Below are 25,917 nucleotides of genomic sequence, written 5' to 3'. Positions count from 1 at the left end.
TCTCGGAGGCAAAATGAGCAAGAACGCTCAATTGTACATCATTCTAGACAGAAATAAATGGCCTTTTTAGAAAGTGAACCATGGATGGGGAAATGTTGGCAGTTTTCTCAAAAAATTCTTGAACTCAGGAAGTTTTAGATTTGCGTGCTTTTTTTTTCGAAAGAAAGAAGCATTTTTCCGGTTCACCACTGGCCCGCGTACCGGCATGAAATTCGCAATTTTTGACGGAAAAAATAGTGCGCAATTGATTTATCATCATTACTTCACTAGAATTGCGGTGTTACTCCCGATACGATAATTTCGTTCACACAGTAGCATTACAAGCAAAATAATTACTGTTTTCCGATTTTTTAATCTTTACTTTTACGCCGCTTTTTCCGTCATATCCCAAGAACCGTTCGAGCTATAAAGCCCGTTTTTTAACATTGGAAATAATTGGAATTATGTTGGTGTAACCTGAGACAACAAAAGTAACATTTTTCACACAAAAAGCGAAATTTTAATATCACACATTTAGGTGTAATATTTGGTGAAATTTTCATGCATTCCGGCCGCCTTTTTGCTCATTTTGCAGATTGAGCTAAAGTGCTCATTTCTACACCATTGGATCCAGCGCTAATCGGCGCTTTAAGGAGATGAAAGATTACTTAAAAAATGCTGCAAATTCTCACAAAAGCTAAAGTTTCAACAAAACTCTTAGTAAAATTCTAAACCGGACAAGACCATTTTTACATCATAGCAGAGAGATTTAGAATCCCCATTTAGTCAAAGTAAAGTGAGAGAGGAAAAAGAGACAGTTTTCACGTAAAAATCGAAGTTTCAATCACACATTGAGGTGCAACACTTGGCAAAAATTTCGTGTTTTCCGCCACCTTTTTGTTCATTTCTCAGTAAGAGATTTATCTAGAGCGCTCATTTCTTGACCACTGGATAACGAAAAGAAGAATTTACGAAGTGAAGCATTGCTGGGAAAATGTTTTTCTCACAAAAAGCCAAAATTTTAACAAAACTCTCATTTGTGCGCAGTTGCCTTGCAAAATGCGAAATTGAACGAAGCCTGTGTTTCAAGAACCATTTGTGCCCAAAGCACGGTTTTCTAGCACTGGAAAGAGACTTATAAACCCGATGTAGTAAGGCAAACGCCAGAGAAGAAAAAAAGTGATAATTTTCAGTGAAAAACGAAATTTGAGCGACACATTTAGGTGCAAGATTAGGCCCAAAATTTCAAGTTTTCTGCCACCTTTTTGCTCATTTTTCGGGTACAGTTTAAACCGGAACACTAATTTCTTTATCACTAGATAGAGGACTAAATGGCCTATTTATAAGGTGAAGCATCGATTGGAAAATGTTGGAAGTTTTTACACAAAAAGCCAAAATTTGAACAACTCGTATTTCTGCGCGATTGTCTTGCAAACTGCGAAACCGAACGAAGCCTGTTTCGGCGCGTTTCAAGAACCATTTGGGCCCCAAAGCACGTTTTGCCACCATTGGAAAGAGAATTATAAACCCGATTTAGTAAGAAGAACGCGATGGAAGAAAAAGTGACAGTTTGCAGACAAAAAGCGAAATTTAAATACGACACATTTAGGTGCCAGATAGGCCCAAAATTTGAGGTTTTCTGCCACCTTTTTGCTCATTTCTCGGGAACAGTTTAAACCGGAACACTCATTTCTTCTCCACTAGATAGATGACTAAATGGCCCATTTATGGGGTGAAGCATCGATTGGAAAATGTTGGCAGTTTGTACACAAAAAGCCAAAATTTGAACAACTCGTATTTTTGCGCGATTGTCTTGCAAACTGCGAAATCCAACGAGGCCTTTTTCAGCTTGTTTCAAGAATCATTTGTGCCCCAAAGCACGTTTTTCTAGCACTGGAAAGAGACTTACAAACACGATTTAGTAAGAGGAACGCGAGAGAAGAAAAAGAGACAGTTTTCAGATAAAAAGGGAAATTTGAATGCGACACATTTAGGTGTAAGATAAGGCCCAAAATTTCAAGTTTTCTGCTACCTTTTTGCGCATTTCTTGGGAACGGTTTAAACCGGAACACTCATTTCTTCACCACTAGATAGAGGACTAAATGGCCTATTTATAGGGTAAAGCGTCGCGTGGAAAAAGTTAGCAAGATTTATAAGCCAATCTTTAAACAGACGCTCTATCGAATGCCCGAGTTCTGCTAGTATAAACTAACTCACCCTATAATAAAGTCCAACGATGCACTATTACCAAAAAATGCAAAGTTGCAGAAAGTCGAGCAGCAGATCCAAAGCATTCGCCTCAAACTTTGCAAATGAGTGCGGAAATCCGTATACCTACTACACCGAACCGGTCTGATTCAACCACGATTGTAAGGGCGAAAAATTGAGAACAACATAAACCAAAATCCACGTAATTAATCTTGACTGAACTGAATCTATCCAAAGCATTTTCTGTAAAACGTGACTATGAAACACTTACACCAGATTAGGACAGGACACACAAAAGAAAATAAACCGTGTACGTGTAACGGAGATACGGTTTTTGTATGCCGTTCAGTTCGCTTCTGATAGAAGTGCTAATGAGTTTAGTTGATGAAGATCGGAACTTGGTAAATGGACGCCAAGTTGAAAAGGGTTTTTTCCTTAATAAAAATTGCCCGAGTCTATTTTTTTCATTAACTATGGATGTGCACGTTCTATTGGCTCTGGCAGACTTTCAGCCAGCTCTAATTGAATACATCATCCAAAATTTAAATAATTTCCCGGAAAATTTAACTGAAAGGTACAGTTTTGCCCGGTTTAATCCATCAACCTGTTGGAATTAATTCTCTTAACTCATCGCACGCTTTAAAGTCATAAATCTATTGCGCCAACGTTATAGCGTTAAATATTTAGGACATTTACACGAACATGCCTAATTAAACGAATAGAGATTATTAATTATCATGTTCACAGTTGTACTATTTCAAGTTTCAAAAACTGCATTTTAATTACTGAAACCACATAATAAATAGTAAATTGTTACGTTTATAAGTTTAAAAATAACGGGAATAATTGAATCGTTTTTTTACAGTATTGTAGGTATTACAGGGTACGGAACGGAATAGGGTGGTACTCGAACTGTACAAAAAAGCAGACATTTCTCTTGGAAAGACTTTATTCGGTGAACAGAAAATATAAAAAAATACTTCTAGAAGTTTAATATACGTATCCAACGGAACATCTATATGAGTCGACTGATAAACTTTAGCGAACTAAAAAATTGAATGAGGTTGTTTGATTATTTTTCACCTGCTAACAAAGGGATGTATTTACGATTACAAAGGGACCTCGACAATGTCCTCATCATCACTGTCGTTATTCAGCTTCCTCCTTTTACTCGATGAGCCTTCTTGAGGGTCCTCCGCCACTTCGTCTACAACCATTAGATCGTCTTCATCGCTCTCCGCATCTTTGCTTGAAGTGGCGCCGTTTTCTTTGCCTGGAAAAGCGCATTATTGATTGGACAATTTGTTGGACTCTAGTTGGAAATTTTCCTTACCATTTTGCGTTTCTTTGGCCTTCAGTTCCTCGGGATTTGCAACCACTTTGAACAAAGGGTCGTCCTTTTCCACTGGGACATACTGATTTACTGCCACGGTTAATTCATAGTTTTGCAAAAAATCGTCACATTTCAATATGCTGCCGTCTACGATGCTCAATTGAGACAAGGCTTTGTCATTGTTGACCTGTTAGGAGCAAAATACAAATACCCACAATTAAACAGGCTTTAAGACCGCGTGAAATAGAATTTGTTTTCAACAACTTGCCTGCCTCTTTTAATAACTTGGATGAAATTTATACGTTCTCTTACCTCAGTCTCGCCTTCCTCGGACGAAATTACCATCACACCTTTACCATCTAGAACGACATCGGGAGCCACCATGTTCAAGTGATTCTTCAGAACTTCCGATTCGAACTCTTTAACGGTCATTTTATCAACGTTAACAAAAACATTCACGAATGGCTTCGGGCTGCATACGTAGCACACCGGATTTGCCTAAAAATATTCCACAACAATAACACTCTACTGCAAGTTTATGAGGTCCAAAACTTACCTTGGTCAGTTGTTTATCAGCAGCCAAAATGAACTTTGAATGCACCGACTTTTGCCGTAGATAAATCGATGGGCATTTCTCGTAGTCCTCAACCAGGAGTCGGAAAGCGTACAACACTACCAGACCAGCAATCATCGCGTTTGCTGTAGCAATGGCCGGAATGATATTACCGGCAATAGCTAAAATTATACTTGACCTTATTGAAAGCTGTCCACTGTCCGGAATAATGCAAAAATATTCTTTCAGTGTGGCGCAAGACCGTGGAATTTTTTTAATACTTACATTTAATTTCAAACTTTGATTTTTGAGCTATCGAGAAAATGTAAGCCCGAATATTAGCACAGGCAGCCACAAAGTCCATGGCAGGCTGATCGTCTTTGTCCCACACAAGGAAATCCTTATTAGCATGTTCTTTCTTCAAAGTTGTGACGCTGTCCGCGAAAACCTTCAATAAAACCTCAACATGCACAAACTGGCTGCATTTGCACACTCGAATATTACCTGGGCACATTTTGCGATTGACCAAACTTCCATATCTCTCACCCTAACACTGTTCTCGTCCTTCTTGGTTTTATCTCCTACTAGTGCAGCGGCATCTTTCCATGAAAGTGGTTTTGGCGGAGTTCTGGTTTTCCATAGATTCTCTGGAAAAGCGCACAAATACTCAGAAATAGTACAAATGGCTAGCGAAAGAGTTTGTACCCATGCTCAGTAGATAATTGATATCCTCCGAAAAGAATTTGTTGAACAATTTTTCGGGATCGTACTCGATGTCTTGCGTCCATTGTTTGGTGGAAAGTCGTTTGATGTTGCCACTTTCAGTGACGCTGTTTTCTCCATTAATTTTCGCCTCCGGGTCTTCAGCGTCTGGGGACACGTCTTGATCAGGATCATCCTCTCCAAATAACTGGCTGTTGAATGAAGATTTCCAGTTTAGAGAGTATAAAGCCGAGATTTGAACAACTCACTTGAATAAATGCTTGGACCATACAATGCAATGAACTGGCTCTGATGGGGTGTTTCGAATTGTGCATCCCGGGAATGTCTTTTGTGGAGGTTTGGGCTGGCACTCATAACATTGAGTTGCTCCTATATAAAGATATAGAAATATCTAGCTAAGGTATAGAAATAGCTGAAAAAACGTACCTTTTTTAATCAGTTCAACTTGCCCTGAATATCCGGAGGTCCCAGACTCAATTAAGGGAATATCAGCAGCTAGACACATCCTGTTTACATGATTTCTGGCCGTTCTATTGTCCAGTGCATTCAAAACCAGGTTGAATCTTTTGAAGAAGTTCAGCCCATAATCTGAACTGCAATTTTATAGGGAAATTAGTTAAAATTTACCAAGAGTAATTATGATCATTCATACCTTAAAATACTGTCATGGTAAGCCTTAATTTTCACATTAGGATTGTGGGCTAAAATGCTTTCGCGAGCCACCACAGCTTTTGGTTTACCCACATGCTCCTTTCTGAAGAGAAACTGGCGATTTAGGTTGCTGACATCAATCGTGTCTAAATCAATCTGTAAAGGTAAGAATTGATCAGGAAGACTTGTTGCGATTTGTATACAACTTTCAGGCGTTTTAGCTTCAAATGTTTTCTATATGATGTGAAAGTTTGAAGTTTTTAATGAAAATGGTGCGATTGTTTAACAAAATTCATTTCAAATCCAATATTAGCAGTCGGGAAAGATCAGAAATTCGTGCGATTTAAATTAACTTTTTAGGGATTTAAAGTTCAAGTCTTTACTTTAGACTGAAAATTTCAAGGCGCTTGTTAAGCTAGATTGGAAGTTTTTCAATCAGTTGAAGTTATGTGGAAAGGTTCATTTTTGAGGCAACATTTACTAATAACTGTCAGGATTTTGGGGCGATCTGCACGAAATTTTCAAGGGCTTCATGTTCAAGTATCTTCTATGGAGTACGAAAGTTTCAAGCTGCTACTTGGGCTGAGTTGGAAATTGGTAATTTTTGGGGAAATGGTGCAGTTTTCGAGAAAAAATCAGTCAGGAAAACTCTCAAGTTTCTGTGCGACTTTAACAACATTTCCAGCCATTTCTGGTTCTAGTCATAGATAAAGACAAGTGGTTCTAGTGTCTACGGACTGTAAATGTTTCAAGCTGCAACTTGCTTTAGGTATGAAGTTAGCGAAATTTTTAAGCAGTGCGAAAACAAGTAGAATGTCCGTTAGCAATGCTTTTTCTATACTTACAATTTCTATATCCCGGAACCCAGACAAAGCCAGATTCTTCAAAACTTCACAACCAATGCCACCGGCACCAACCAGTAGAACTTTGGATTTGGGGATCAAATCGCGAGCTCTCGCATCAATGGAATAAGGTACCGAATGAGCAACTGCTGCCATTATCAAACTGGTCTCGAAAAGCGGCTTGATATGTTTAAAAACAGTGAAAATCAATTGGTTTGTTGTTGTTTTTGCAAAACGAACTAGAAATCACATACATGCAACAACCAGAATCAATGACACAAGCTGTCAACGACCTGTCAACCACAGATCACCGAGCTGTGATCAGTGCTGTCAACTAAACTCTCAGATATCGCAGACTTGTGTGACGTTGTCAATTGACCACTTTTGAAATTTTGCGAGACCGTTTCAGAGCTTTTTTGTGACGGGTAGTGTGTCTCTGTCTTACTCGCGCGATTTTGGTTGCCTGACAGAAAACAGAACGCTTTTTATAAAATATTTTTCAAGCAAAATTGTATGGATTTAGTTTAGTTTTAAGTTGTTAATTTTTTTTAGCTAAAAACGGTACAAGAAAAAAATTGCATCGTTCATTTTTACTGATGAGATTCTTCTTGACGGATTGTTCCAGAGAAGAAAGTGCGTCCAGTCTCTTTTGTCCTTGTCTTTTATCAGAGCCGTTTTAGCGCGCTTTGTTGAGAAAGCAAAGGATGAGTAACTGCGAGTTGCGTGTGCTAAACAAAGACAACAATCATAGTCGGTTAAATAAACCGACAGTTGACAGCTACTTCATCTACAAAGTTGTGATTCTTGAAAAACTTAGGTTTCACAAAAAAAATTCGCAATTTTTCTTATTTTTCTTGGAAAACCTTCAAGTTTTTACAGTTGGGAGTGTTTTTTAAGTACCATCAAGTTAGCGCATTACAGGTACAATCCATACAAGCTTTTATTGAATCGTATTTGGCTTAAAAATGAAATGAGGGATGTGGGTTAGTGCAGTGATTGTGTTGATTAATTTTGATCAACATGCAGTTTGAGTTCGACCTCAAAATTCCATTGCGGATTGTTACACTTACAGCTTGATTTACTTCTATTTTACAGTGCCGTTGTTATTGCCCCTCAGTTGAATAGTCGGTATTTCAGTCTGCATTTAGCATCTGGTTTCAAATTTTCATAAACTTTGCAAAACAACCACCTTGTTTGCAGGACAAATTTGTCTCCAATCTGTACAATTTTTACAGTTTCTTAAATATGTAGTTCGAAAAGGCTTATATAATTGGACATGCCAAAAGGTCGAAAAAGTCCGGTCATTTACACAAATGACTACAAACATCCTTCTGAAGGCGCTAACGATGTGTGCTAGCGAAACATCAGATCGAAATTCCGATCGGCGACGGCCTAATAACCCGGAAAAGGCGATTGTTCAAAAATAGATCGGTCAGTTTAGATTGCTTCTTTAATGTTTAAAGTGTTTACAGTTAAATAATGAAATTGTTATCAGTTGCACATTAAAATGAATAGTCTAAGCCCGCAAAATCTTTCTCCTTAAATGCTGACCCATTGTCAATAGTGAAAGTCTTCAAGAACGTAAATCGAAGTTGTTTTTTATGAACCTGTAATTCGGGCCGTTAAACTGCACAATCTGGTCAACATAATCGCCCTTTTTAGTTCGCCACTGTTATTTCAGGACATTGCTTGTGATTTGGATGATTTCTTAGCAGATATGGCGCATTCACTGTCTCTAGACGAAGTAAAAAATGAGATTCGCAGCTGTATCATATCGTCAAAGGCCATGCTCACTTTGAAGCAACTCAGTAGTGATTACATGATGCTGGTGGGCGATCCCATTCCATTCAAAAACTTGGGATTTCAAAGTCTTGAAGGTTTAATCAAATCGTTCCCTGATCTCGACTTAAAGAAACAGGGAAACGTGACCTATGCTGTGGCTAAGCAGTCTGAAAAATCCGCTCATATATCTGAACTAATTTCCAACCAGAAATCGCCCAAAAAACGGCCGTAAGTTAAATTTGATTTTTTATTCGCAGATTTGTACATTTACAGTTTAATTAGGAAATTTGGGCGGTTTCATCACAGCTTTCCTCCTTCGCGATCTCATCAAACTAACGGATGGCGGCCGAAAACCAAATATCAATCGAACAAGAACCACAATCCGAGCGGGGCCAGAGCTAAGAATCACGCGCAATTTGTCAGTCGAAGCCAGCCAACTGTAGCATCCAAAGTAAGAGTAATTATTTGCCGTTTTGAAGTCTTAAACAACCGCTTTAATTATTTCCTAAAGTGAAAGTTGCTGTTGCAAAGGTTTTCTGTTACATTGTTCGGCCAGCAGTTATTGCACTTTTGCCATCGTATACCATTTTTAGGTTGTCATTCCACAACATTCCAGTTTACCAAAGCAAATTCTTCGAGTGGAAGATGAACCAGCAACGAAAGGCGAATTGAACCAAAGAACAAACAACAAGCGATTGCAGGAGAACATTAAAGCTTTAAGTAACAGTGGTGGAAAAGAATACATGTCTAAACATCGGAACACAGTTTTGTAAGTGTTACAACCCAGTTTTTATTAGAAACCCCATTTGATGTAATGGGAAAAGTATGAAGTTGCCGCGGTTTGCAACTTTGCCATGTTAATTTTTTTAACTTATCTAATAAAGGCAGAAAAACTTTCTTGCTTTTGGGCCCAATATAATGTATAATAAACGCTTTTCCAGTACTACAAATACTAACATCAACAACAATGATGGTGCATTGCAATCGACCCAGATAGACAGTGGAGCTTCTTCAAAGCTCCTTCTTTCCACTAAGATGCGACTGAGCAGGAAAATGTCCGAATTGAGTCTAGACAGGTACATGATTATTTACAGTCAGCCGGAAACTGTCGGCTCATTTAACAAGGGTTGTTGTACTTGTAGCGATAGTGGTAACAGTAGTCCCACTAACGAGTCCATATCCCCAATTTTAAGTAAAACTGCCGAATTTAGTCGAACAAATGATCCCCTGAAGGATTTAAAGAAGTTTGTGGCAATTCACAAATTGGGTGATGTGGCCGTGAGCACAACACTGATGGATCCAAAGAGGAAGAAATTCTACTCCTGCAAAATTAAGGTACATTTGAGAAGCAAGTGAAAGGCCCCAAGTTTTATAGATATTTTTTCCGTAGGTTGGTTCAGAGCATACGTATTGCAGTTATCCTAAGGAGTTTAAATCCGCATTGGAAGCACAGTCGTTCTGCTGTGAGGAGGCTCTGGCCGACCTGATACCAAAATGCGAAATAAAGGCTTCGCTAATTTCCACTGAGCAGGACTTGCTTATCAGGTGTGTATTCGGACCGGTTTTGGATTTAGCCCCTATTGTTTGTGTGTGTGCTTGCAGGATTCCCCCGATGCTGGAGAAGCATGCAAACGGCATTTGGGCGAAGCAATTGACTCTCGATTACTCAGACAAGTACGGCGAGATGCTCCCGCATGACTGGCTGAGCATAATTGATAAAAGTAACAACGTCCACATTGAAAAAACCGCAAAAGATCACATTCTGTATCATTGCAAACTTGGTGATGTAAGCGTGAACATTGTTTTTTTATTTTTTCTGATTTAATTCAGGTTTTGTCTTGAACTGGTTTTTTTCTCAGCGTGCTTTCTCACTTGGGTTCTATGATTGAGCAACTATTTGCATGTTTGGGTTGGGCATAAGGGTTGATTTGTGATTTGGATCAAGTACATAATTAGTGCTTTGCCTTCAGATTTTAACAGTTTGCTAATATTTTAATATTTTCATTTAACAGCCTAACAGTGTTGTGATAGCTGAGGTGAGTGCTCGATGCCCCTTTCAATATAATATCGTTTTTTGCATCGGCTTTTCACTATAACAACGATTCAAATGGATAAAGTTATTAGTTTTCAAACAAGTAAACTTTGAATTTCGGCCTTAGGAATTCTTAAAATAAATCCGAAATAGTTATTACTTGAAACTGGTGGGTTTTGCGGGAAGTTTGTGTAAAAAGCTATGTAGTAAACAATAATTTTCCTGCTATTTAACAGTTCCATGGCTTGGGTGGAATGGACAGCGTGTGGGCATGCTTTGAGATAACATTTTCTTCTTGCTAAATTTCAAGGTCTTACAGAAAGGACAGCAACGAATAGGTGGCAGTCGTATGCCGTTGTCCAATGTGTCTGTGCCAGCCAATACGGTTCAGTTTCGCGAAGATGGCAAGCTAACGTGTCAAATCACTTATGTGGTTTCGGCCAATGAGATTTGGTGTGAACAAATCTATACAGAAGAAAACGTAAGAGATAATAGTGATAATAAGATTTTTGATGCTTTATGGAGGTTTTTTGTAGACCCGGTTCAGTGAAATGGTAGACAGAATGAAGATTTACTATGAAGAGCACGAGGCGCAGCTAATCCCGCAAGAAATTGTCCTGGCTGGATACTACATAGCGAAATATGAGCAAGAGTACTACAGGTGAGAACTAATCAAAAGTTCGCTAAAGTTGCATAACGCACCGCACCTTTTAGAGTACGTGTGGAAAAAATTGATCAACGAGGCATCGTTTGCTTTTTCATCGATACTGGCGATGAACTAGTAGTTCCTAAATCTAATATATTTGTGTTAGAACGGGTCTACGCTACTTCCCAGGCTCAGGTATATGCGAAATTTATCGCAATCCTCTCAAATCATTCAACGAATTCGGGTTTTAGGCCTTTTTATGCAGGCTGTCTGGTTTGGAAGATCTTTATGATGTCTCCACTAACTCTGAGCATCTTGCTGCTCTGCTCGATCGAGTTGTTATCTTAGAACTCGCCATTGATATTTCAGGTAAGGGAAAGCCAGAATCGTGAAGTTTTTGTCTATTTAATCGAATTATATGCATTAGGCGATGAGAATACTGCCATTTTGCCGGTCTATATGTATGACTTTGAAACGGGATCTTCCATCAACGAAGACTTGATCTCGCAACTCACCGTGGAACTTGCCGCTCCGATTTTGAAACCGGTAATACTCGATTCAGATGAGTAAGATTCGGAGAGAAATTTGATTATTTTCAGGACCGATCAACCGAAGTGTATATTTCCCACATAGAATCAAATGGGGACATTTACGTTCACGTGAAGACTAAAGGTTTCGATAACCTACAGTCTCTGCGGGTAGAATTGCAGATGCAAGTCAATGAAAAACCTCTCGACTACCTTCTATACACGGTGACCAAAGTGAATAGTGAAGGCCAATTATATTTTATGAAGGACAAGTTAACTGGGTAAGAAAGCATTTTTGTGCTCCGCTCCGAAACCATTCTACTAGTTGTTTTTAGCAATTGGGAGCGAACTAAGTTAATTGATTGGGCACCGACTGGGGATTATGCGCAAGTATATTTCGTAGACAAGGGTTACACTGATGTGATAAAAGTGGCAGATGAAACGCTCTATCCTTTGGATAGTGTAAACGAGGTGTTTAATACGTACCCCTCGCAAGCAGTTCGGGTAAGCAGTTCAACTAAACCTTGTGCTTTTTAATCAGTTTTTATAAATTGTATCTTGCGATGCTTTAGGTGCGGATGGCATTAGATGCAATTCCACCCAATTTTCTCGACTTGGCGACTGCAGCCTTGCCTAAAGAAACCCCCGTGCTACTGAAAATTGTAGAAATGGGCGCAGAAAACATTCCCACCGTGAAGTTATTCAGGCGAAACGCCGATGGTCTGTTCTGCATCAACGAGTCTATAGCTATGCAGACTGAGTTAAGGTGAATTTTATTTGCGGGTATAGTGGAACATACTTATGGTAAATTCGGTAATTTTCAGCAAGGAAGAGACACTGAAAAATAAATTCAAGCTTCTAGCAGTTTCAGGTACATTGGCGTATGGCGGTCAAGAAAGGTTTTTTAAATTGATCACTTTCAGGCATTCCATCTACTGGAACATTAAAATGTCCTCCTCTTCCTAAAGCGGGCCCTGGTAGGTTTGTGTTCTTGTTGGTAAATGAAATATCTTCAGCATTGTTTGTTAGGGAGCCGGCCGATTGAGGTGTTTGTCCCAATGGCCGTGAGTCCGTACAACTTTATCGTTCAGCCTTGCAGCTCGTATAAACAGCTACATGAGATGATGGATAAGTTGCAATTAGCATATGAGGACGTTCAATATGGGAATCTGAGCATTGATGATATAGTGCCCGGCGGAATTTATGCGTATAAACACACCGACTCGTGTTGGTACAGGTAAGATCGTTTATTGCTTTTAATTTACCGAAGTTCTAAGTAACCAATATACGAGTTTCGATTAGTTGAATTCAGGTAATGAGCACATGTAGCACGCATGTTTAGTAAACTCAATTATGCAATGTGCAAGCATAATATTTAATCTAAAACACGTTTTTTTGTAATTATTGACGAATCAGGCTTAGTGTTATCAAAGTAATCCATACTGGCTCGTCTGTATCTGGATACTTGTGTGATTATGGAAGCTACCAGACGTTGTCAGTCAGGCAACTTGTGACTCTTGATGAAGCCTTCATGGAGTTGCCCTATCAGGCTCTGAGCGCAAAATTAGCAGGTAAGAACTGGCTTTATTGGTCGATTTCTCCTGCATGTTAACAGGACTTTCTAATACTTTGCAAGCTATTTTTCAGGCATAAAACCCAAGCTGGACAAATGGACGATGGTGGATTGTGAGTTTTTCAAGCAGCTCACGGAAATGAAAAGACTCTACGCCGAGCTGATCAGCATCGAACGGGATAGTTTCAGTAGATCGGATATAATCTTAAAAGTGAGCTTGTATGACACAAGCACAGATGACGATATACTCATATCCGATGAGCTGATTAAAAGTGGCATTGCAGTAAAGCACACATAATTCACAACAGTTCAAATTGTTCTTCATATATTTTGAGATTTCTTAGAAGTCTAAGCTTGTGATTTAGCTTGTTTACTCCAAAGCTATAGTATAGTTAAAGTAGAGGCTTCGTTTTCGGGACAAAAGGTAAATGTTAAGTTTGATTTTTTTTCACTGGCGTTTTTAGACTAGTTGGTTGTTTTTTTGGGGGCGTTTACTAAACCGAAAAACATAATTTAAATCGCATGAACAGGTATTTTGAACCAAAAAAAGTAGTTACCTTATATCTCGGAAACAAAGCACTTGCTTATTAAATTGAACAGTATTTTCGAACTCTTTCACCCTTTGGGGCGTGCCACGGTGATTTTGATCGCATCTTTCACTTTGGATGGTTATCATTGCTCAAATATTACTTGTTATAGAGAAACCTAACTATATTAGCAATGTCTTCAATTTCTGCCTTTGTTTTAAACGGCAGACCTGTTATTTGCTTTAAAAATGACAAAAATGTTATGTTAGTTTTTGTATTTGATTTTTTCTACCTATATAAGCATTTTTTGTTGATTTATTTCACACAGAAGAACTATGTTTAATTGCAAATATACATTGTTTTAAAGCTAGCAACTATAACATAGCTTAATAAGCTTATATTTGTTTACGGCTTATGTTTATACATTGTATGTTTTTTTGGTTACCGTTTCTTTAATAAAGGATATTAGAGTTTTTTTCGTTTTATTAAGTTTTATATTCGTTTCTCTATTTTTTCTCAATCAACGAGACGAGCAGCGACACACGCACAATTTATACCCATTTGGGCGGGATTATGCTGCACGAGTCGAAGCGCATCTTGAGCCTTCACGCATATCAGGTACATCTCAATTTGGCAACATTGCAGGCACAATGTGCGTGTCAAATGTCAATCTAAAACGACGGACTGACTTATCAACGGAGCATTCCTTCTCTTGCAGTTCTTAGTCCAACATGGCCGTAGGAAAAAATAAGGGTCTCTCCAAAGGAGGTAAAAAGGGAGTTAAAAAGAAGGTGTAAGTAGAAATTCTATAGTAAATGTACAGTTTAAATAAGATGGATTAATAGTTTGGTGAATTTTTAAAGAAAAATGCTGCGATTGTCGGGAGTATTGCAGATTATAAACTGCCACCACAGCGGTTTTTGTATTAAGTGTATCCATGTTTATTCTTCCTTGCTGAACACAATTAAAGGAAGCAGTTTGGTCTGCCTGATTTTTATTAAGGCACCAATTTTCGATTAGGCGCAGATTTGCACGTATTTTTATTCAACCATAATAACACATTTCTAGAGTTGACCCCTTCACACGCAAAGAATGGTATGATGTTAAGGCCCCGTCTATGTTCACCAGCCGGCAAGTGGGTAAAACCCTCGTCAACCGTACCCAAGGAACCAAAATCGCTTCCGAAGGTTTAAAGGGTAAGTTCCAAACAAGCCATTTAATTTTCCACTGTTCACGGCATAACTGGTCTTTCAGGTCGTGTCTTTGAAGTCAGTTTAGCAGATTTGCAAAACGATAATGATGCTGAACGGTCTTTCAGAAAATTCAGACTCATTGCCGAAGATGTACAAGGTAAGTCGATGTTTGATGTACTTTGCTAGTTGTGAGCGTGTGCCCCTCAAATTTGATACAAAAATCATCCCATAGGGCGATCGCTTTGATCATTGAGCAACATTCAAGCAATTTAATATGAAACTGTGGACTTGCTCATTCCTCCACGTGGCTGAAGTCTGCTAGTTCCCATCAAAAATTYGGTTTGTTTATAGAGAAGTTCAGTTGTGAATAAAAACTCTTGAACTTGCCGAAATAATCTCATAGCCGTTATGAAAACTCATTAATACTGAATTTTCGCATTCGCACTAACCCAAACATTGGAAGTTTACTTTTCTCTTTCATTTAGACTTTTGGGTTCTGATAGCCTTTGTACCCTTTTCCCAAGAAATGTCTGGAACACGTTTTCACATTTTTTAAAGTTCTTTTCTAAAGTTTTTAAAGAGTCACCTGGTGAAAATTTCATAGTAGTTACGAGTGTCCATGACTCATGAATTGGTTTAGAGGGTTTTCCAAATTCATCTACGCCTCTCAGTGAATGAATGCAAATCAACATTTYCAAAGTTCTTGACTGGTTTGAATTTGTCTTTAACCATCGAATCCCCTATTTGCAAAATAATTTAAATCAATTTGAACTACTAGGCAAATTTTTAATTTTCAGGTCGTTATGTATTAACAAACTTCCATGGAATGGATTTGACCACCGACAAGCTGAGGTCGATGGTGAAAAAATGGCAGTCCCTCATCGAAGCTTCAGCTGATGTGAAAACCTCAGATGGATATTTGTTGAGAGTTTTCTGCATTGGATTCACCCAAAAAGATACACAGTTTTCGCAGAGGAAAACTTGCTACGCTCAGCATACACAAGTGAGTATTTTTTCATCAAAAAGTCTACTTGGTTTTGAGCATTTCGTGGTACTGACATGATGAGACACTCAGCTCGCTTTGATACACATATGAAGATAATTGAATTGTTCCCTAACGACGCAATATGTTAATCAGTTCTGAATAGTACCTGAAATATGTTGCATAATGGGTGCTTAGTTTGCTATTTGGAAAATTAACAGATCTGGTTTTTTGTTTTAGATCAGGCAAATCCGCAAAAAGATGGTTGAGATAATCACCCGTGACATCCAAGGCTCGGACCTCAAGGAAGTTGTAAACAAATTGTTGCCCGACAGTATCGCCAAGGATATTGAAAAGGCCTGCCAGGGAATTTACCCTCTTCACGATGTCTTCATCCGTAAAGTGAAGGTAAGTAATTTTTTCAGATAATTAATCATCTATAATACACATTCCCATATATTTTTTATAATTTATGTATTATTTGTGCTTATATGATGAGACACTCAGCTCGCTTTGATACAAATATGAAGATAACTTCATTGTTCCCTAACGACGCAAAAAAAATTGCTGACAGGCACAAAACCAGCACCTAAACGTGGATGTGACTATATCAAAATCGCAATTACAGGTTGGGTGATTTTGTTTCAGGTGCTCAAGAAGCCCCGATATGAGCTTTCGAAGCTATTGGAACTTCACGGAGACGCCAAAGGCACTACAGAAGCATCAGGGGATGCTGGAGCGCAGGTGGCGAGACCTGAGGGTTATGAACCTCCAGTTCAAGAGTCCGTCTAATCAGCAGACTCGAATAAATATTTACGATCGTATATAGGTTTTTTTTCTAAACCCGCGTACGTGTTACCTTTGCCGCTTTTACCGGTAAGTGGATTTACATTTTGTGCTGCACTTGCCGTTTAAATGAGAGATCAAGTGGTAAATTGAATTGTATTTTTATTAAATACTGATAGTTAAAAAACATAATCACAGTAAAAGATATACACTACACTCTGAAACATACTGCTCTATCTATATATAGAGCAAAAATTAAGTCTAGTCAATATACAACAGATACAGTGTCTTAAAATAATTCGCAATCTTAGATGTGTTTTCTTTAAACAGACGAGGAAAGATAAAGTTTTATTACGTTCAGCTCAAGAAAAACTATTTTTTGCCAAATCTCGCAATGCAAGGAAAATAAATATATACACAAAAACAAGAATGAAAACAAAGACTAGCTATGAACAGAGGAAAAATAGAGCGATTGGATCGCGGCCTACTTACAAAATATGGCAAACGATTCACAAAACAAACGAAACATGTACACTACAAGAATAGATAAATATGAAAACAAAATAAATAAGTGGAAGTTAACGATATTGCTTCATGCATATATATGACACTCGTCTATTCATTACATTAACTGTATGCTACAAAACCTATTATATTTGTAAAACGCTAAAGTTTTGTTTGGTATATGGCACATGCGGTATTTATGGAATGACGTTAATCACGCATCTATTTCAGCTAAATACTTCTGATGAGTTTTTAGTTGAAACAATACATATACTGTCTAAAACTTCTACAAAAAATTGGTGGTACCAAAAAAGGCACAACATATTATATGTCTTTTCCCTAAGGCACAAAATCTATCTATTGAAAAAGGCCTCTATGTAATACTATTATAAAATCTAAAAAGGAAAGGGGAATTGTCGCTTACAAATACTATCAAGGGCTTGTCTTTATCGGGTTTTTCCATGTACATATACATAAAACTCTAAAAAATTCATCACCTACATATATACTTAAAAAACACAATCTTCGAGCAATCATTTTAGAATCGAACTGTTTAGGCTTATCACATAGTACACACATTACGGTTTCAAAAGAAACTGGTAATAAACTTTACCGAGTCGCTTTATGCTATTTTGGATTACATATTGTATTTGTAGATTTCATGTGTTCGGTTAAATAACGCGTTTTAGAATCCTCCTATATTGACAAGTTCACGCACTACAACAGGAAGGCATTGATACGAATAGAGCCCAATATCAGACTATGAAGGCTTTCACGGCCGGTCAAATCACATATAGAAATGTTTTTAGGGCTTTGAAGCCGTGGTCCATGGGAATTTCTTCCTGACGTTTCGTCCACGACCACGGCTTTAAAGCCCGAAAAACATTTCTATATGTGAGAGCCCAATATATTGCTATTGTTTGAGTTGAGGTAAATTTAATAGTTTTTTTTTGTACAAACCTTATTTTTTCGCAATCTCACTAGAGCTAAAATTTGTACATTCTCGTGTCTCTTTGACTATTTACAATAAACTTACATTCAGTATTATAAATTTTGCATCGATAACATGTATAAACGATTGATTTGTACAAAAAGTTCGTAAAATCTTAAAAAATATATGTAGCAATCATGATATGTTACAAATGTGGGCAAATAATTCTTCTGGGAATTCTTTGCACTCGATTTACCCTTCCATGTGTCGGTACTTGTGGGCGCTCATCTGCGCTAGCCCCAAAACGGCATATTGGCAACTTAAGCAATGGTAGTGCGTTTGTTTGCCGCTATGTTGACAATTTTGCACGCGGCAAATTTGACTGGGGGTGAACTTTTCGAAACCCGCAGCTTGGATGCTATCGAGCTTCTGATGTTGCCGGCGATGAGCCACCACTTTGTTCGTATCAGTGCACACAAATTCACATTTCAAGCAGTGAAAATGTGAGGCTTTATTTTGCGTCGAACCTGTAAAAAACATGTGGATAGTTAGAGATTTTCAGCTTATTGGGCCGACGTCGATAGGAATTTGCTCCTGACGTTTCGGTAGCACGCATGATTAACACCTTCAAAAGTGTGTCGCTTCGGGTGGGAACACACTTGTGACTAGTCTAAAAAAGCTTCAGCTCACAACTGAAAATTTTAAGCGAACAAGTGTGAGCCCCTCAAGCCAATACATATCTGAAGATGGCAACTATGCGTGCTAGTGAAACGTCAGGAGCAAATCTTCGATTGTTCAAATAATGCCCACAGAAGCGTTTAGTATTTTTAGATATGCAGAGTGCACCGCGACATTATTTGGCTCAAAAGGAGGCGATCTGAGCTTATTGACAAAAAATGTCCGGCTCCTCTGCTATTTATTGATGGTCAAAGTTAAAAAAAATTGTATCTATCTATCGTATCAACCGAGTTCATCCGCTTTAGGCAACTGGTGAAATCTTAGTACAAAAATTTGCAGAACTTTTTTCTTGTTAGGTGACATCAATTAGTTTTTCGTTTCGGTTAAACATTCACTGTCCCGATATGTTGTGCTCTTGGTGCAACCTTGTCGCACTCATAATTTTTTGCACAAAAAATAGTTTCTTAACAGAAGTGCATTCACACATTAACTGCAAATTTAGTACGAATAATTTCTTAAGAAGGAAAGAAATTTCTCTCCAGAAAGAAATTATTCTTACTAAATTTGCAGTTAATGTGTGAATGCACTTCTGTTAAGAAATTATTTTTGTGCAAAAAACTATGAAGAACATTAGTTCTTTTGTTATAAATCAATGTTCGCCATTTGAAAGCGTTTTCGTCCGTTTCGCTTTTCTCGGAGTTCGGACGAAATGAGGCGAGCTTTTAGCAAAATATGGCCTGCAAATTCACAGCAAGTTTCATTAAACTCGATCTGAGTACTACAAAAACTTAATTTATGGTTTCTTAATGTAAGAAACTTAATAATGTTTAAAGTTATGTACTGAAGATTTTGAACTGAAAGAGAAATCAGTTAATACCAGAGGCGAAATAATCAATTTCGTGTTCAATAAAGAATAAAATCACAGACGAAATTAGAAGTTTTTGTACGAAGACTATCAATAATTTACCAGTTGCCTAACACGGATGAACTTGGTTTATTTATAAAAATATGAGTCTTACAGGAACTAATTTACAGCGAGTTGCATTAAAATCTATCATATTGTTCCTATATGGCAAAACATAATTTTATGAACAACTTTGACCATCAAAGGATCCGAACATTTTTTCTTAATAGAATAAAAGAAGTTTGCAAATAAACCGCTGCTTTCGCTTTTTGTCCCTGAGCTTTTGAAAAACCCCTTTTTGTGTATGCAACCTTATTCGTGGATTTTTTTAAACAAAACTTAAAACACTGAAGTTTTATATTTTAAGAAAAATATATCCAAAACTCCTTGTTCCATGAACAACCGCATCAACTTACTGAATCGCGCCTGCAGGAATAAAAGAATAGGGTGTTTTCACTTTTTTTTTAATGTTGATAGATAGAAAGTAGTTATGGCAAACATTACACTGACATAATTTTTTTTGCAAAAAAAGTATCCATAATAATTTTAAAGCGAATTTTAATTCAAATAAGATATTTTCCGCCAAAAACGCCGAATCCGTATCGTCGGTTGCCTATCCCGATTCTGACGTAGCAGGTCATATCAACAAAGTGTCTCGTGTTTATTTTGTTGTTTTCGCAACTTTGTTTTATTATTTAAGCTCTTGTGATTGTCATTATTTTATTGATTATTATTATCTTGCATAATGGAAAATTGTGACATTTATGGATCACAAAATAAGTGGTGTTTTGCCAGGATGCAAGAATACCTCAATAAGTGCCCCAAACAAACTCTTTTTAACCGTTTATTTACCTAATTTAAACCAATACAGACAGATTAGTATATTAAGGAGAGAGTAACTAAATGAATTTATGGATTTTTACTTACGCTGCTGCTTTGACACCCTTAAATTCGGCTGAATTAAAGCGTTCGTCGTTTTTTAAAAATTCGGTAACCATAAAAATGTTTGTTGACGCTTTAAGGAAGCCATTTTTTAGTTTAACAGAAACTAACTATTATTTAAAGCCACAAAATAATTAATGAAACACAACTAAACACTATGCACAGAACGTAAACCATCCGCCATTTATATGACCAGAGACGTCACAACCAATAGGATTGCGTTTTAAACATTCATGAATAATTTGAATTTTAGCTGAAGTTGTTTATTAAGTATTTAACAAAATAGCAATATATAGATAGTATAAACTTATTTAATCTTTCATATACATATATATATATATGAAATATATATAGATTAATGTTCAGTTTGTAGGAATTTTTGATACAATGAAAACACCCTATTCTGAGTAAAGCGTGAAACAAACTCTGTTTACCATATTTATACAATAAGAGAGTCAAAATCGCGAGCCAAAAAACGCACGGTTAAACATCATCAACCCCTTGTTAATGAACTAACTGTACTAAAGAAGAATGAATAAAATCTTACCTAAATTAGCTGTATAAGCACAGTCTGGTCGGCCGCAAGCAACGTTAGCCCTGTATTGTTGAAAATCGCCCCCCATAAGAGTGTCCAGCCTTTCATGGCGCGCTGTGTGCTGCACGAATCGCGTCTTATCGCAAAACGAATATCCACAGTCTTGCCGCTGGCAGTGGAAGTGAGTTTGATGTTCTCTATACCCGCAATGTTGATACTTGCAGTCCTAAAAAGCCCCAAACATGTAAACCTCTGCTGCAAGTTGCAGAAAATCCCTTAAAATACCTCATTGAACCGGAATCTTAAGTAACCAGCAGGAACTGGCTCATCCTTTAAAATCCTCATGGAGTTCTGGATGCGGGCCTTTTTCGCCTCGGTGCTCATTTCATGCGGACTCAGCGCTCTTTTATTCAGATTCGCTGCCATTGCGGCCAACGGAGACGTTAAATTCTCCGTCTAAAATCCATCAATTAGCAATTTGTCTCGGGTTGTAATGGTTTTTTCCTTACCTGAAAGTTGTGGGGTTGATGTCCCAACAGAGGACTTTGCATCAGTTGAGCGTGCTGAAACATCAGCTGCGACGGAATGCCTTGTGGATACAAGTTTTGCGGCAGGAAAGCGTTTTGCTGTTGCATCAGTGCGATTTGAGTGGCAAAGTTCGGGGGAAATTGACTAAAGTGACTGTAAGCGTCGAATGTTGGCGTCGAAAAATAGCGCGGTGCTTCCGGCTGTTCGGGCTTTGGAGTAGAAGCTTGCTGGTGCTTTTCGATGGTATTCTGAAATTAAATAAGATATTAATGCTCAATATGTTTATGAGGTGGATTTGGGTTTTCAAAACCTGTTTTTTGGGTACTTCGCCTTTGAAAAAGATAGAATTTTCTAACGTTTTCTATTACATAGAAATTGCATAAAAAGTGAAAGATAAGGAGGGCTCTTGAGTCGCAATAAAAAACGACTTGTTTATCAAATAGTACTAAAGAGCTGACTGTACTTAATTTAGCAATTTTTCCTTGATGTGTCTATAGCAAATCTGATTTCGTTCTCAAACAATACTTAAAAGGAGTATTTTAATAAATTGCTGAAATTGCTAAATCAGTGCAAATTTGCAAAAAATCGTTCTCAGACAGAAAACCCTGATGGTATGGGATCCTGAGAACGATGGCAAACTTGCGATCGATTAAGGTAACTTTTCTAAATTACTTTTTTCACTAAATGATTTTTTTGTCTTACAGCTTGCGGCTAAGTGCTTTGTAGCTCGTAACGCTTGCTTAGCTTTTATTAAAGAATTCGTTCATTATTGTTAAACAAGAGCTCTCTATCAATCTGTAAAAGAAGAAACGCGAAAATTATGTCTATAAAGCACAAAAATTTTGAGGCAAAATACCCAACAAAAAAGTTTCGAAAAAAATAAAATTGTCTCTCAATGAATCCTTTTTTTCCAGAACGAGAACCAACATGCAATTTGCCATGAAAAAAAAAACAGAATAACCAAATTTCTTTGCTTGGGAGCTTGATGCATCGATAGCACGATCAAGGAACCTTGCGGGAAAAAGAAAGGAGATGTTGAACACAGTAAAGAGAAGTAAATTGGAATATAAAGAGAAATGGCACCAACCCCCCAAGGAAAACTGTTAGAAACAACCACAGAACCGCCGTCAAGAACAGCCATTCAAAACTTGCCCTCTTCCTACCTGATTTCCCTGCAAGCTTGATAAGGAGGCGACGCTGATCTTCTGAGTTTCTCCCGCTGAACTTTCCGGAGTACTTCTACGATCCTCTTTTGCATCGCAGTAACTATCCGTGTCCCGATCAGTGTTGCTGCTGTCCATAGCAGCGTGAGGCGACGTGTTGCTACCCTGATGAAAAGCACTGTTGCTGTGTCTAGCGACGTGCGGTAGCAACTTGTCCAGCTCGGAAAACGCCTGATTGCAGGTGTTGCAATGATAGTGCGGTTTCCGCTTCAGCTTGCAGAACGGGCGGCTGCAGGACAGTTCAGTGCCATAAAGCGTGGTTGATGGTGCCGATTGCGGATCAAACGTCTGATCTGAAATCCGAAGAAAATTGAAAACTCAGCGCTATGAATTCGAAATGAACAAGCGACATTGCATGCGTAAATGTAGGGAACAGAGTCGTTTGATGGCCGTGATTAGGGTTATTAAAGCGGTTATTTTTGCTGTTAGATCGTGTTGCGGGAGTTAATCGAGCCTGGTTAGAGACGACAGCATTTCTCCGTTCGTTAGTACTCTTATCGTACCTGTCGATATGACATGATTGGAGGGTGAACATCGCTGATCCACCGAAACGGGTGGTAATGTAGAAATAGGGTAAAAGGTTCCAGAAGCCCTCACCACTAGAAACAACAATTTACACTATACAATAATAATAATAAGTTCGCTCATTTCAAATCATGCAAATATGTACAAAAAGAAACAGGGATAAATTCAGGGCCTGATAAATGGGTCCGCCGTCTTACGAACGGGGGCGGATCCAGCTTTAAAGCTAGAGGGGAGGGGTTATGTAGAAAAAATACAGTCTTATGTTATCTCTGAAATTAGAAAAATTATCGTCGTTTTGTGCAAGGGTGGGGTAAGATTATTGCAAAATTTCATGTTTTCCGTCCCGTTTTGCATGTTTCTCGGAAGCAAAATGAGCAACAACGCTCGCTTTTACATCATTTCAGAGATAATTAATGGCCTTTATTCGAAGTTTCTCAAGGACCATTCGAGTCACAGAATTCGTTTTGGCATCGTTGGATAGAGAATTAAAAAGTCAATTCAGTCGTACCAACGTGAGTGAGGAAATTGGAATAGTTTTGGCCCAGAAAGCGAAATTTGAATATCAGACACTTAGGTGCAAGATTATGCCAAAATTCCATGTTTTCCGTCCTATTTTTGCTCATATCTCGGAGGCAAAATGAGCAAAAACGCTCATTTGTACATCATTCTAGAGAGAAGTAAATGGCCCTTTTAGAAAGTAATCCATCGATAAGGAAATACTGGCAGTTTTCTCAAAAAATGCTTGAATTCAAGAAGTTTTAGGGTTGCGTGTTTTTTTTTGAGTTGCAAAATCCACTTGAACATGACGCTGCTTTTTTCGAAGTTTCTCAAGAACCATTCGAGCCACAGAATACGTTTTGGCATCGTTGGATAGAGAATTGAAAAGTCGATTCAGTTGTAACAACGTTAGTGAGGAAATTCGAGTAGTTTAGACCCAGAAAGCGAAATTTGAATATCAGACACTTAGGTGCAAGATTATGCCAAAATTTCATGTTTTCCGTCACATTTTTGATCATATCTCGGAGGCAAAATGAGCAAGAACGCACATTTGTACATCATTCTAGACAGAAATAAATGGCCTTTTAAGAAAGTGAACCATGGATGGGGAAATGTTGGCAGTTTTTTCACAAAATTCAGGAACTTTTAGATTTGCGTGGTTTTTTTGTGAGTTGCAAAATCCACTTGAACATGACGCTGCTTTTTTCGAATTTTCTCAAGAACCATTTGAGCCACAGAATTCGTTTTGGGATCGTTGGATCGAGAATTGAAAAGTCGATTCAGTCGTAACAACGTGAGTGAGGAAATTCGAGTAGTTTTGACCCAGAAAGCGAAATTTGAATATCAGACATTTACGAGCAAGATTATGCCAGAATTCCATGTTTTTCGTCCCGTTTTTTGCACCGCACATTTGTACATCATTCTAGACAGAAATAAATGGCCTTTTAAGAAAGTGAACCATGGATGGGGAAATGTTGGCAGTTCTCTCAAAAAAGGCTTGAATTCAGGAAGTTTTAGATTTGCGTGGTTTTTTTTTGTGAGTTGCAAAATCCACTTGAACATGACGCTGCTTTTTTCGAAGTTTCTCAAGGACCATTCGAGCCACAGAACTCGTTTTGGCATCGTTGGATAGAGAATTAAATGGGGGGGCGTCATGACCCCCATGACCCCCCCTGGATCCGCCCTTGACGAATTGACAGATTTCCAACCAATAGAAACACTTTCGTACCATCGTATTATCGTACAAACGGATGGATGGGACACGGGCTTTAGTCTTGCTAAACGAAACTCTTGGTCATCGACTAAGTCCATGCTCCTAAGATTAAAGTGTCCTATTGATTACGTTCTTTTGGACGATTTACATCTATAATATTTACTTTGAAAAGGATTTTTCTTGACGCCAAGAAAAATTGAACGAGAAAAAACACTCTTCATTTATAATATCTACATTCTTTATTTCGACTTACCGGAAACTTTGTTGGTGTCCGCATTTGGCTGGCTCAAATTGACCGCCGCCTCGCTTTCCACATGCGCCTTCTCATCCTCGCACTTTTCCACCAACAGCTCCTCGCTTTTCACCCGGATGCCGGAAAAATTCGCCGAAGTGTCGTGCTTTTGACTGTGGATGGCCATCTGGGAGTACTGGACGAAACTGTAGTTGCAATTCGACCGAACGCAATGGAAGTGCCTGAGAAAAACAATTTCAAACTGAATAACTGCAACTGAATTAATTTCCCACTCGCTCACCTGTTGGTTTTATTCGACGCGCACCCCTGCAGACGACAGTCCACCATTCGGTCGTAGAACTGGAAGCCATCCAGGATTTCGATGTTTTCGTGAAAGTCCTTCGCATGGCTCAGAAGGAAGTCCATCTGGTCGGTCGCGTACAAGCATCGCTTGCGGTTGCAGTGGAAATGCGAGGCTCCCAAATAGGGGCAGAGCGTGTCGGGGCATTTGATATTCTCCCCGTAGCTGTCGAACGACTGTAAAGTGGAGGCGTATTCTGCCATGTTGGAGGCGGCAGATTGTCCAACAGAAAACGGAAAAGTTGGGCTTCGGGCATTGAAACGACTCGCGCTGAAACAGTCTTCAAGGAAACTGACTCCAAGACATTGGCTGGGCGACTACTCACCGATCGTCTTCTTCCTCTGGGACCTCAACGTCTTTAGTACTGGGCGTGGTGGACGGTTTGGGCAACTTGAAACTGGTGAAAATCGCCTGCGGACTGTCCATCAGGCTCTGGGGCGCTCCCGATGGATTGTAATCATTCCACACTTCGATCACGCGGTTTTTTGGTGGACGGCCGCGTTTTC

At 38.5% G+C, this 25,917-nt stretch overlaps 4 protein-coding genes across 10 annotated transcripts in view; 2 read left to right on the top strand and 2 right to left on the bottom strand.

Moving 5' to 3' along the window:
• Positions 1-3,118: 3,118 nt before the first annotated feature.
• On the bottom strand, positions 3,119-6,601 carry LOC109544094 (SUMO-activating enzyme subunit 2). Its single transcript, XM_019914134.2, has 11 exons — positions 6,293-6,601; positions 5,449-5,603; positions 5,223-5,389; positions 5,045-5,165; positions 4,779-4,987; positions 4,578-4,720; positions 4,359-4,521; positions 4,077-4,255; positions 3,833-4,018; positions 3,521-3,707; positions 3,119-3,460 (listed from the first exon to the last, which is right to left on the bottom strand). The coding sequence occupies exons 1-11, from the start codon at positions 6,443-6,445 to the stop codon at positions 3,297-3,299; spliced, it is 1,827 nt and encodes a 608-aa protein (XP_019769693.1). The 5' UTR covers positions 6,446-6,601; the 3' UTR covers positions 3,119-3,296.
• Positions 6,602-7,059: 458 nt separating this feature from the next.
• Positions 7,060-13,849, top strand: LOC109544076 (tudor domain-containing protein 7B). 6 transcript variants are annotated; one of them, XM_019914101.2, is made up of 22 exons: positions 7,060-7,210; positions 7,971-8,299; positions 8,354-8,522; positions 8,665-8,840; positions 9,013-9,147; positions 9,214-9,406; positions 9,462-9,616; positions 9,674-9,857; positions 10,084-10,107; positions 10,414-10,584; positions 10,640-10,764; positions 10,818-10,944; positions 11,001-11,118; positions 11,177-11,295; positions 11,349-11,557; positions 11,612-11,780; positions 11,849-12,042; positions 12,101-12,147; positions 12,200-12,253; positions 12,306-12,513; positions 12,693-12,847; positions 12,924-13,849. In XM_019914101.2, exons 2-22 carry the CDS (start codon positions 8,007-8,009, stop codon positions 13,145-13,147), a joined length of 3,249 nt encoding a protein of 1,082 aa, XP_019769660.2. In that variant the 5' UTR covers positions 7,060-7,210; positions 7,971-8,006; the 3' UTR covers positions 13,148-13,849. The 6 variants fall into 6 exon arrangements, with proteins under 6 accessions (XP_019769660.2, XP_019769663.2, XP_019769662.2 ...); XM_019914104.2 differs by having other exon boundaries at positions 7,068-7,210; positions 8,005-8,299; XM_019914103.2 differs by having other exon boundaries at positions 7,068-7,210; positions 8,002-8,299.
• Positions 13,850-14,035: 186 nt separating this feature from the next.
• Positions 14,036-16,375, top strand: LOC109544040 (40S ribosomal protein S3a). Its single transcript, XM_019914044.2, has 6 exons — positions 14,036-14,169; positions 14,445-14,572; positions 14,631-14,726; positions 15,367-15,572; positions 15,792-15,959; positions 16,200-16,375. Exons 1-6 carry the CDS (start codon positions 14,108-14,110, stop codon positions 16,341-16,343), a joined length of 804 nt encoding a protein of 267 aa, XP_019769603.1. The 5' UTR covers positions 14,036-14,107; the 3' UTR covers positions 16,344-16,375.
• A 1,290-nt stretch (positions 16,376-17,665) lies between these two features.
• The window catches only part of LOC109544039 (zinc finger protein castor homolog 1), a 68,163-nt gene continuing 59,911 nt past the window's right edge, over positions 17,666-25,917 (bottom strand). The window contains exons 13-21 of one of the 2 annotated variants that reach the window (XM_019914042.2): positions 25,737-25,916; positions 25,352-25,681; positions 25,072-25,292; positions 23,086-23,181; positions 22,523-22,875; positions 21,341-21,607; positions 21,117-21,287; positions 20,844-21,057; positions 17,666-18,299 (exon numbers count right to left, since the gene is read on the bottom strand). In XM_019914042.2, the coding sequence (XP_019769601.2) occupies positions 18,025-18,299; positions 20,844-21,057; positions 21,117-21,287; positions 21,341-21,607; positions 22,523-22,875; positions 23,086-23,181; positions 25,072-25,292; positions 25,352-25,681; positions 25,737-25,916 (2,107 nt within the window). In that variant the 3' untranslated portion in view covers positions 17,666-18,024. The remainder of the gene's footprint in view (positions 18,300-20,843; positions 21,058-21,116; positions 21,288-21,340; positions 21,608-22,522; positions 22,876-23,085; positions 23,182-25,071; positions 25,293-25,351; positions 25,682-25,736; position 25,917) is intronic. The other variant, XM_019914043.2, reaches the window with a different exon arrangement.

Source organism: Dendroctonus ponderosae, unplaced genomic scaffold (genome assembly GCF_020466585.1).
Source record: "Dendroctonus ponderosae isolate FM_Combo_2020 unplaced genomic scaffold, Dpon_F_20191213v2 Dpon_F_20191213_4, whole genome shotgun sequence".
Taxonomy (NCBI): Eukaryota; Metazoa; Arthropoda; class Insecta; order Coleoptera; family Curculionidae; genus Dendroctonus; species Dendroctonus ponderosae.
Note: the sequence above shows the minus strand (reverse complement) of the source record. Positions and strands in the feature narration are given on the sequence as shown.

Coding starts and splice junctions, on each gene's coding strand:
- LOC109544094 (XM_019914134.2), bottom strand. CDS start 6,445: ATGGCAGCAGTTGCTCATTCGGTACCTTATTCCATTGATGCGAGAGCT. Junction 5,604..6,292: donor GGTTCCGGGATATAGAAATT/GTAAGTATAGAA, acceptor TTACCTTTACAG/ATTGATTTAGACACGATTGA. Junction 3,708..3,832: donor CCGAGGAAGGCGAGACTGAG/GTAAGAGAACGT, acceptor TGCTCCTAACAG/GTCAACAATGACAAAGCCTT.
- LOC109544076 (XM_019914101.2), top strand. CDS start 8,007: ATGGCGCATTCACTGTCTCTAGACGAAGTAAAAAATGAGATTCGCAGC. Junction 8,523..8,664: donor AGCCAACTGTAGCATCCAAA/GTAAGAGTAATT, acceptor TACCATTTTTAG/GTTGTCATTCCACAACATTC. Junction 12,514..12,692: donor ACCGACTCGTGTTGGTACAG/GTAAGATCGTTT, acceptor TTGACGAATCAG/GCTTAGTGTTATCAAAGTAA.
- LOC109544040 (XM_019914044.2), top strand. CDS start 14,108: ATGGCCGTAGGAAAAAATAAGGGTCTCTCCAAAGGAGGTAAAAAGGGA. Junction 14,573..14,630: donor CGCTTCCGAAGGTTTAAAGG/GTAAGTTCCAAA, acceptor CTGGTCTTTCAG/GTCGTGTCTTTGAAGTCAGT. Junction 15,573..15,791: donor GCTACGCTCAGCATACACAA/GTGAGTATTTTT, acceptor TTTTTGTTTTAG/ATCAGGCAAATCCGCAAAAA.